Source organism: Meleagris gallopavo, chromosome 3, assembly GCF_000146605.3.
Source record: "Meleagris gallopavo isolate NT-WF06-2002-E0010 breed Aviagen turkey brand Nicholas breeding stock chromosome 3, Turkey_5.1, whole genome shotgun sequence".
Classification (NCBI taxonomy): Eukaryota; Metazoa; Chordata; class Aves; order Galliformes; family Phasianidae; genus Meleagris; species Meleagris gallopavo.
This window is the reverse complement of record NC_015013.2, coordinates 33,081,040-33,091,802: the sequence shown is the minus strand read 5'-3', so window position 1 is coordinate 33,091,802 and position 10,763 is coordinate 33,081,040. Positions and strand designations below refer to the sequence as shown.

General features: G+C 37.8%; 1 protein-coding gene across 2 annotated transcripts in view; it reads left to right on the top strand.

The window, feature by feature from the left end:
- Positions 1-4,169: 4,169 nt before the first annotated feature.
- LOC104910204 (inversin-like) overlaps positions 4,170-10,763 on the top strand; it is a 37,383-nt gene continuing 30,789 nt past the window's right edge. Inside the window, exon 1 of one of the 2 annotated variants that reach the window (XM_019613889.2) lies at positions 4,170-4,360. In XM_019613889.2, coding sequence (XP_019469434.1) covers positions 4,234-4,360 — 127 coding nt within the window. In that variant the 5' untranslated portion in view covers positions 4,170-4,233. The remainder of the gene's footprint in view (positions 4,361-10,763) is intronic. The other variant, XR_002113198.2, reaches the window with a different exon arrangement.

Genomic DNA, 10,763 nt, shown 5'->3' with positions numbered 1-10,763 from the left:
CGTGGGGCTGGGAGGGGTTTGCCCGTTTGTTCTGACCTGGGGCTCGTTATCCGGCTTTGCGGTTGCCTCTTCCTCCCCCCCCTTCTCTTTGCTTTGGGCTCGGAAAAGTTCTCCACGTTTACGTAACTGGGGTAACTCAGCCCATGAGTAGCACCGGGCGGCTGCGCTGCCTTCATGTCTCTTCTTGTGCCTGTACGTTGAATGCCCAGTCTTCTGGGTCCGCTCCTGTTTTCGACTGATGTTTGTTTTCCTGGCAGCTTTATCAATAAAATTTGATGGAGTGGACTCATTGCAGCCCGTGTTTCTCTCCGTGTTAGTTTCAGAAAGAGAAAGTGAATTATATGCTTGATTCCACTTCAACGGTGTACGTAGCAGATATTGCCAATAGTATCTCTTTCTATAAATAAATCTTGTAGTTACTTCTTGATTATTGCTGATATTGTTGGTAAAGTACCACACTTTTGTAGTTGAGGATCTTTATCAAACCACTCTTCCAGTTTGTCATATACAGGAGAGCAACATCTGAGGAAAGCGATGTATTTTCCTTTTATAGTTCCTCTTAATATCATAATTTCTCTGATTCCAAATTAGGTCTTTCAATACAGTGATGATACTCTTCTAAAAGTTGTTGTGGAGATAATTGGCTGCTTCTCTTACCGATGTGATTACTGAAACTTTGTACAGTAGTGATTCTTCTTGTTTTTATTTTTCTTGAAAGTTAGGGACATCATTACTAATTCTCTGCAGTGTGCAGTCAGTTTAATATTATTGCTGATTTGTAACTGGGATGCTTCTGGTGCTTTATTAAGGTCTCCAATATTTGCTGAATTTTATGCTGTAATCCGTGGATATCTTATAGTGTATTCACATCCATTTGTAATCTGCTTGGGGTGACTTTATAAGGACTGGCAGCAGTGTGGAAATGAAGCTAATGCTAACCAAGCTATTTTGTTAGCGCTGGGAGAGATGAGACAAATGCGTCTTTTGTCATAACTGTTTTCATTACTTTTTGTCATAACCTTTCCAAAATATAGGTAGAGCAAATACAATATTAAAAATACCAACAGAGGTTTGCTGGTGTTTGTATTCCAACTACCATTACTGCCAGTTCTCACTCACAGCAATGTAAATCTTACCTTGTAAGCTAGGTTGTGCTTTGCCTCAGGAATTAATCTGTGTTTTGTACTTCTCAGAATGCTGATTCCCCACCTCTTCCTCCAACAACTGTTGTAGACATCCCCCTAAAATAGTAAAACTGAAAAGCAGATGTTGTTTTTAAGTTCTTCTGGCTTGTATTTAAACAGTAAGTCTTTAACTCAGGTGCCTTTTTGGAGTCTTTTTATTAAATTGGTTCAATGTAGAACCGCAAAAATGATGAAGGGGCTGAAGCACCTCTCCTGTGAGCAAAAGCTGAGAGATAGGAGATTTCAGCCTAGAGAAGAGGTGGTCCGGGGGGAGATCACAGTAGTGTCTGTTAAGTATCTAAAGTGAGGGTGCACATAACACAGATCCAGGCTCTTTTCAGTGCTGCCCCATGCCAGGAATAGAGGTAATGGGCACAGAACTGAAGCACAAGAGGTTTCATCTGAACACCAGGCAGCATTTCTATGCCCAGAGAGGCTGTGGAGTCTCTTTGGAGGTATCCAGAAGCTGCTGGGACATGGGCCTGTGCACCCTACTCTGGGTAGCCCTGTTGGAACTGGGACTGGATGGAACCAGGTGAGCCCTGAGGGCCCTGACGACTTCAGCCATGCTGTGATTCCTATTTACAATTTCCTTTGGTTCCAATGTTGAAGATGGAATTGTGTTAGAACCGGATTCCTGTACATGTACAGTATTCCTGTAGCATGTGAGGAAAACATTTGGTTCTTCATCCTGTTGAATACTCCAGATAATAAAGCCTTTTGAGGGTGCTCAGAATTGGCAGTATAAGAGCTGGAGGGAACATTCTTTACTTGTTTAGAAGAGTTGTCCAGAATATTCAGATATGGCTAGTGGACAAGTCATGGGGAAGTGTCTTCCAACCATGCATGTCTAGACCAGCTGGAATGATAGTGAAAGAGAGAATCTGCAAGTACAATGCAAAGAAAATGGAAGAAAATACATCAGTGATAACTTTGGGGATAAAACTGCTATCTCAAAATCCTCAAAGGTGTAAAATTCCAGTGGTGTATATTGGTCCACTTAAAAGAGAGATTGTTCATTTATCTTTCTATCCACAGGAAGTGTACTGAGGAAAAGAAGGCAATTTAAATTCAAGCTGCAGTCTTATGCATCAAGTGCCCATTAAATTATGTAACATCCATCTCTGCAGCCACCTTCTTTCTCTCTTTCCTCCTGTTTATATTGCAGCTAAATATGGTAATGTTTCCACTTGTAGTGTTTTATGTCACTTTTTCTGTCTTCCATAGTTATACAAGTGGAAATGTTCTTAACCTTCTCTCGCATTAGCCTCTTTGAACTCTTTTCTTGTCTTCTAGAAGTAGCTAGGGCTGTGAATCCATTAATCACTCAGTTTATGAGAAAGATCATCTACTTATGCGTTAAAACAAGTATTCCAAAAAATATTTGGCGACTTCTGGGACATAGAGGAAATAAGATAAGGATAGATAAGAATGGGGGTGTTCATGATTCAAGAGACACTGAACATTGTCACATTATTCTGAGGTTTGTGGTGGAAGAGGAGAGTGTCAGGATGGGATCCTGTTGTACTGTAGGTTTCAGTTGACCAGATGTGGCTCAGAACTATTTCCAATTGTTCTGAAAAACGCTTTCATAAGATTATGAGGAGTTCATCCTTGCACCTCTGCACCAACGTTCTCAGCTGAGCAAACTGAGCACTCATAGCTGGTGCTATGAGCAAGCAGGCCCTTCTTCGTTTCTGATACACAGTGCAGGCCTGAATTAGTCATTGTCAAGGTCTTGAGGCACTGGTAGTTCGGTGAAGGTGATAGTTCCATTTCAAAAGAGGCTAGGAAGGCAAAAGTTCTAGTAGGTATAATTTAGGTAATAAATGGAGAAGAAAAAAGAGAGACCATTTACCAGCCTAATTCCAATTTTTGCCTACATCTTGAATACCTAGTGGTGTTTAGTGGAGTTTAGTTTCCATCTCAACGGGATATGACAGAACTGTGGAAAGGTCCAAAAAAGCTAATTAAAATGTTCAGACATACATAAAAGCTCCTGCCTACGGAACAGCTTAATAATGTCCAACACTTTCAGCTAAAGGAATATACAATTGTGGAAGCTACGTCAGAGATGTGAAAAATAATTACTGATGGATGAGAACTTTTGTTTACTTTCTCTTCCAATTCTAGGTTTAAAGGGCCTCAAATGCCAAGAGCCACCTCAAAACAGATGGAGGAAAGCAGTTAATCCACACAGTGGATTAACAACTGATCAAGTTGTGCTGTGGCACTCTTGATCAGTAGATATAGTGAATAAGCTTGGGAGGAGACTAGGCAGGTTTGTAGAACAGAATTTAACTGAAGAAAATTAACAGAATTTTACAAGCTCTAAATACACAGAAATAAAAGTCTGCTGCAGGAAGTGTTGGAATAGTTATAAGTTAAGAAAATATTTAGAAAAGAGGAACAAAAGCATAAATATATTTACCTTGTTCTTTGCTGCCGGCCAGTTTGAGACAGAGCTTGATCTGGTTCATTGTGACTTTTCTTGCACATGTTTTCCTGCTTCTGTTCAGGTCTGAAGGAGGCTCAAGATCTAAAAAGTTGGTTGATAATTTCTGCTATGCCAGTTGGTCAAATAAAAGATACTACTTCTGGGTATAAACCTTGTTCTACATGTATTCATAAACCATCATGGTAAAATGCCACCAGATACCAAGTCAATACTTGATAAACACCACAGGTTACTTGAAACATCCATGCCAGCATTCTGAAGAAGGATCTGTTGAATATATAGATAAATACTATTCTGTTTGCAGACTTTTGCAAAGCTTATTGACTAAAATTTATTTTGAAGGCATCAAAATTATAGGATATTTATATATGTACTTAATGTAAAGTTTTGTTGATTGACTCTTGACTAGAAGTAGATTTAACACACAAAAAAAGAAGCACGTGTTTTTTCCTATTTTTTAATATAGGGCTTTAATAGGGCTGTTTATTTTTGTTAGCATTGTTTAAGTCATTATAATGTTATATCAGTTGTTTTTTCTTGTCCCCTAGAACTGAATTCTTACAAAATATGTTGGTGGTACAGATCTGACCTATGATAATACCTTGCAAGAGTATGAATATTTCAACAAACTGCCTCTTCAGTGGTTCCTCATTAGCATCTGAAGTGCATGCTGCTGCTGTTAATGGGGATAAGAGTACCCTCCTAAAGTTAATCGCAGGTAAATGTTTTTATTGTACATTCTTTTTGGTTTTGGCCTATTGCTCTGATTTTTAAAATACATTTTTGTTTCTTGATTGTATGTATTTGTAGAAAAATTGTAGTCTTGAAAACAGAACTGATTTTTCTTTTTATTATTTGTTGCACTTGATCGATACTTTCATGTGAAATACCACAGCAAATTGATGTGTTATATAATCAGAAAAGTTGTTTAGGACTTGTGTTTCAAGGAATTAAAAATTCTGGAGAAGTGCTCTGGGCTGAAATATTTTGACCCCATATCCCTATTTTTTATAATCACTGACTTTGGGAAATGGGAAAAACTGGTTTTCCAGTGATTTGTATAGTTAATAAATTCTTGACATGTCTTAGAAATAAGTCCTATTTGTTAATTTGATGCTCACAAATTAAAGATAAAGAAAGTGACTGATCCTATGGAAGCTGAAGTTAAAATGTTCCCGAACATTTCCATCCATTAAAAAGCCTAAAATTTCACTTTCCCTCTCTGTCTAAGAACTGGTAGAGTATTACAAGTTAGTAGTTTTCAAAAGCAGCTTATGTTATGTATTCCAGAAGCAATCTTATGTACATTTGGAAAGCTATCTAGCTGAAAACTTCTATTTTCAGCAATTTTGATTAAGTGCAATTTCAGCTGATAATGTAGAAGTTCTGTTTGTTCAGCCTTTTTTGAAAATTTCATTCCTGTAACTTGGTGAGGTTGAATGATTCTGCAATGATAATTAAAAAAAAAAAATCAAAAACAGACACCTTAGTTGTATTTATACCACTAACTGTCAGTTTTAATGGGAGTAAGCTCTTTAATGCCAACAGACCAATGTAGAACAATTCATAAGTTGTGAATGGGTGGTTGATATGCAGATACTTCTAGAAATCTGTGGGATGCAACTCCTTTAAAAATCTGTTTTTAAAAGTATTCAGCCTGCACAGAAAGGGGAAAAACGTCTGATGTTAAGAATCTTGACTAACAACCAGAAATGACAAGAATTGTTTCTGTTGAGTTCAGTTTGGTTTTATTAATCTCACAGCCAAGATATACTTTGAAATGCAAAGGAACAAGTACTTTGGTATTGCTGACACACTTTGTCAAACATACTGCAAAACAGATGTTGGAACCAGATATGGAAGTCACTTTTTCTTTTTTTTCTTCCAAAAGGTAATAATGCAGCAACAAAGTAAAAATGCTGTGCTCTTTGTAAATGAGGGAGAGAAGGCTGCACGATCCTTTCAGTCTTTGCTGTAATGGCAGAATTTGGCTCTTCTGCTTTGTTGTGTCTTTACAGGATATGACACAGACCTTACTTTTGCCCAGACAGGACAAAAAAAAGCATTGCCTAGCTGAAGAAGAATGCATCAGAGTAATATTTTTAGCTGTTTACCAGGCACAGTTGAAAGTATAACTCGATGCCAAAAGTAAATTGAGCAATTGGCATTACTCACCAAACTTCTTGACTTCATTTAGCCACACCATATAATTGAGGACAGTACATCAGTGCTGTGTGTGCGTATGCTGGATTGCTTAGCGTCATGCTGCTAACACAACTAGCTGCTGCATCTGATTGTGTTGACAGCAGTATATCCACTAAGATGAAGTCTCACTTTCTGTTTTAGGGGAGGAGAATAACTTAGTTTCCTCTTTGACTCTTCTCTATTTGGTTTTACTCCTTTTCCCACCTGCTGAAGTTTAACAGAGCGTGTGTGACTGTATACAAACATATCCAAACAAAAATACGCTGTATTTTCCTGTAATTCATGAATTTGGACACATGTAATCCTCCCTGCCACCACTTGTAATTTTAGAGGAGCAGCTGTTTAAAATAATACATGTGTATTATATAATGTGTTGGTTTTTTTTTAACATCCTGTACAAAGTAAGCAGCATAAATAGACAAAATCAAAGGTGAGAAGAAAATTTACGTAGAAGATTGGAATTTTGTAATAAACTGGTCCTTTATGTTAACAAGTCATGATGCTTAATTACAGGACTTCCTTTGACAGCTGTAGGTTAAATAACGTAAAGCATAGTATATGACAAGTTTATTGTATAACCCACATGCAGAGTCTTGCATTTTGTGAGTTGACTAATGCTGTATCATATTGTTTTAGAATTGTACGATCTCTGGCTCTGGAAAATGTTCACAGTATTTTCTTGGTTGTTTTTTGCAACACTGGACATGTCTTTAATAGTACCCTCTGTGTTAAGAATCATCTGTATGGTTTTAATCCCAGACACAAAGGAATCAAAAGTTAATTTTGTGTTTGGATGATCATCTTACATTTGACATTTTGATGTAGAGTCTAGATAAGATGTATATAATTGTTTTGTTTCTGAGAACACAGAAATGTGTATAACAGCTGTTACACCTAAGTGTCCATTTAGTCCAGTTCACTCTAGTGGTGGTATAAGAATTACATAGAAATGTTAGTGTCTGATGTGACTGCTTGTATAGACTATGAAGAATCAAAGATGTCTGAATATGAGAGTTTAATTTCAGAACTGGGCCATTTGATTCCATGATGTTTGTGATCTCTGTTGGCAACAAGATTATGAGATTGCGTAGTCTGGGTGGGCTGAGGGTGAAGGGATCCGTCCTGGAAAGAGACACCAAACAAACTTCCTTTCTTAGGCAGGAATGTGGAAGAGGGTTTAATGTTGTCAGAGCATGTTTTAATCAAGCTGATGCATGAATATTTAGAAAGCTGTTTTTGCTATTTTGATTACAGAAAATAGTAATTTACTCCAACCGTGAAGTCCACAAGATGTTGTGGTTACTATATTTCAAGAGTTTAGTCTTTCTTATCACTCGTTGATGATGTAGTAGCTCCTAATGCTTGTCCTAGCTCTTGCCCTGAGCACTCTTTCAATGAAGTACCCACAGGGATAACCATTCTAAGGGCCCTAGAGGTGTTCAAGCACAGTGATTTCTGAAAATAGTTTACCTTAAAAAAAATAGGCAAATCACTGTCATCAAGTTTTGAAGGTCTTGCTCATTTTTTATTCAGATGCTTTGCAGTCGTGGAAACCCTTTGTCTTCAGCTACAGCACTGTTGGGGAGCTGAACTGGGCTTGTTTACCTTGCAAAAGAGAAGGCTCTGGGGAGACCTCATTGTGGCCTTCCAATACTTGAAGGGAGCGTATAAACAGGAGGGAGAACAGCTGTTTAAAAGGGTGGATAATGGAGACAAGGAGGAATGGTTTTAAACTGAGGCAGGGGAGGTTTAGGTTGGATGTTAGGAGGAAGTTTTTCCCCCAGAGGGTGGTGACACAGGGAACAGGTTGCCCAAGGAGTTGTGGACGCCCCATCCTTGGAGGCATTCAAGCCAGGCTGGATGTGGCTCTGGGCGGCCTGGTCTGGTGGTTGGTGACCCTGCACATAGCAGGGGGTTGAAACTCAATGATCATTGTGGTCCTTTTCAACCCAGGCCACTCTATGATTCTATGATTCCATTCCTCCAAAAAGAAGGGTTGTATGTGAGTTTAGGCCATTTTTGCTGTTCTTAACACCAGCCATTTATTTTAGTCTCTACATTCCATATATCCTCTAACATTATATAAGACAACTTGGAATTTGAGATTTAACTCAGCTGCTGATTTAAGAGAAAGTATCATGCGAGCAGCCACATACATGTGTTTGACTGGGGAAAAAATGTATGGTTTTGTATTTATTTTCAAAAATACACGTGATTGTGCGAGTCCCATCAGCTTCAATTCATATGAGGCATCGTTGAGACTGTTCACACTGAAAAGTGGAATAGTTCATAATTTGGAGAAACTGGCAAGTTTATTTGGATCAGAGCCATGTTAGGTTATGCTTTGGAGCTCAGTTTGTGTATCTTGCTGCACAGGCCTCCATGGTTATTCGTTGCTGGCTTTGATGTTTCTCTGCTGTGCTTTATAGAATGGCAGAGATGTAACTGAAAAAGTTTTTTTTTTTTAGTCTGAAATATTGAGATGGAAGGCATCAACAGCTTCACAATACATAAATTCTGAAATATGTATTTTTTTAGTAGTAGGGGAAAGAATTACTTTGAAGCTGCAGCCAGTTTGCAACGAAATCAGTTCTTTAGAATGGAAAGCCTAGCAAAAGATTTTGCAAGTTAAGGAAAATAATAATAATATAATAATAATAATTCCACTGTTAAACTCGTATGTTACATGTTGAATTATTTCATAGTGAACATGTACTTTATAAATAATACAACTTGTCATTTTGAGCAGCAGTAAGGAATTTCAGGTTTCAAAACAAACTTGAGATTAAAACACTTAAATGAATATTTAAATACAAGAGCTTTTTTCCTCAACAGTTTTGGTTACAAATTGGCATCAACCACGTACATAGTATTAGTAAAATTATATTTTCTTTTTTTTAATGTATGATAGAGCATAAATAGTTAGCCAAATCCCTTTAAACTTAGCTTTTAACTCACATCTAGAAATGTATTGCAAACTCTAGTTGTAAAAAATTTTAAAGTTACTTTAAAAAATGCTACCATAAAATTAGGGTTTTTTTTTATGTCTTCTGTTTTGATTAGGGTGTGTGCAATACTTCTCCCATTCTAAGCAAAGTTCAGACCAAATTCTTACATAGTTTTTATACCAGGCCACGGTGGGAAAAAAAATGCTTATATGAAGTTACAAATGTAAAATTCCATTATTTGGTTTATTATTTGATTTTTCTTCCATAGAAAAACATACTTTGCTCATTTGTTTATTGTAAATTTGAGACTCGCCTGTTATGTTTTTTATGAGAAAGTTTCTAGAGGAAAAGCTGACAAGAGTATGTGCAGTTTTGAGTGGTTATCTACAGACGGTGGAATTGTAGCTGTTCTTTGTCTTCACTTAGGTAATAATACAGTAGGAAAAGATAGCATCATACTTAAATAGTTTTTATAAGTTGCATAGATATCCAAAACAAATGTATATGTTTTTCTACATAGGTGGTAGATGTCTAAAAATTAGATGGGGAGCTAGATGTCATATTTTAAACAAGACTACTGATAATATAGTCCCAATGTAAAATTTATGCAAAAGAAAGCATCAATGTGGATAATGTTTCTTCTGCATATTTTGTGTTCTGATATATCAGTGGAAGCCATGTAGGCAGAAAAGTTGTGATGCACATTTGAAAAACAAAGCAGAAAATAAATGTTGCACTGAGGATTCCTAACTTCAAGTCCAAGTAAGGAACTATCATATTTAATATTCTGTTGTTGTCCATCTAATCAATCACAGTAGTACTGAAGGTTACTCTTGTGTGTTGGGTAAATGATGTATTGAGGATCAGATCCTGAAATGTAATTGTTAGAAATAAGTAAGGGATTGACAGGTGAGATTTTGTTAAACCCACAAGAGAATCATCTCTTGAGTGGGTACATTGGTACATTCTGTATCAGAATGCTACAAAGAGAGATTTTGTAACTCTCTTATGCAACACCAGCCTTATACAGTTGTGAACTCTACGAAGGAAGGCTATTAGAATAAAAGCACTTATGGAGGAGAATCTGAAGATGAGTCTTCAGTAAATTCCATGCTTGCAGTGTGAAAGCAGGTGCAAAGGCATTCATCAAAAGAATATGTGTAGGAAGATCAGTGGGAAGCAAACCTGATTCATCAGCAGTGTGAAAGTGGCTGCTGAAAGTAGGCAGGTGTACTTCAAAAAACATAGCTTTATCTGAAGAAGATAGATATAGGTAAAAGAATACAGGTAGATACAGGTAAGGTTCATAGAATCATTAAGTCCCCCATAACATCCTTCTCTTCAAATTGGAAATATATGGATTTTACAAGTGAACTGTTTGATGAATGGGGAATTGGTTACAAGATTGTACTCAGAGAGTGGTGATCAGTGGCTCAGTGTGTGGATGAAGGTCAGTGACAAGTGGCGTCCCTCAAGGGGTCATTCTGGGACCAGTGCTGTTTCATATCTTAATTGATGGCATCCACAGTGGGATCGTACATCCTCAGCAAGTTTACAAATGACACCAAGCTATGTGGTGCAGTCAACATGCACGAGATGCCAACGATGGTACAAGATGCCATCCACAGAGATCTAGACAGATTCAGCAGTGGGCCCAGGTGAACCTCATGAGATTCAACAAGGCCAAGTGCAAAGTCTTTCACCTGGCTCATGACACCCTTCACTAGCAGCACAAGCTGAGGCACGTAAGGATTGAGCAAGCCCTGCCAAAAAGGACTTGGGGGTACTGGTGAATGGCAAGCTGAACATGAGTAAGCAGCGTGCATGTTCTTGCATCCCAGAAATCCAACCATATCCTGGACTTCATCAAAAGAAACATGGCCAGCAGGTGGAGGGAGATGATCCTGCTCCTCTACTCTGCACTGGTGAGACCTCGCTGGGAGTACTGCATCCAGATGTGGAGTCCTC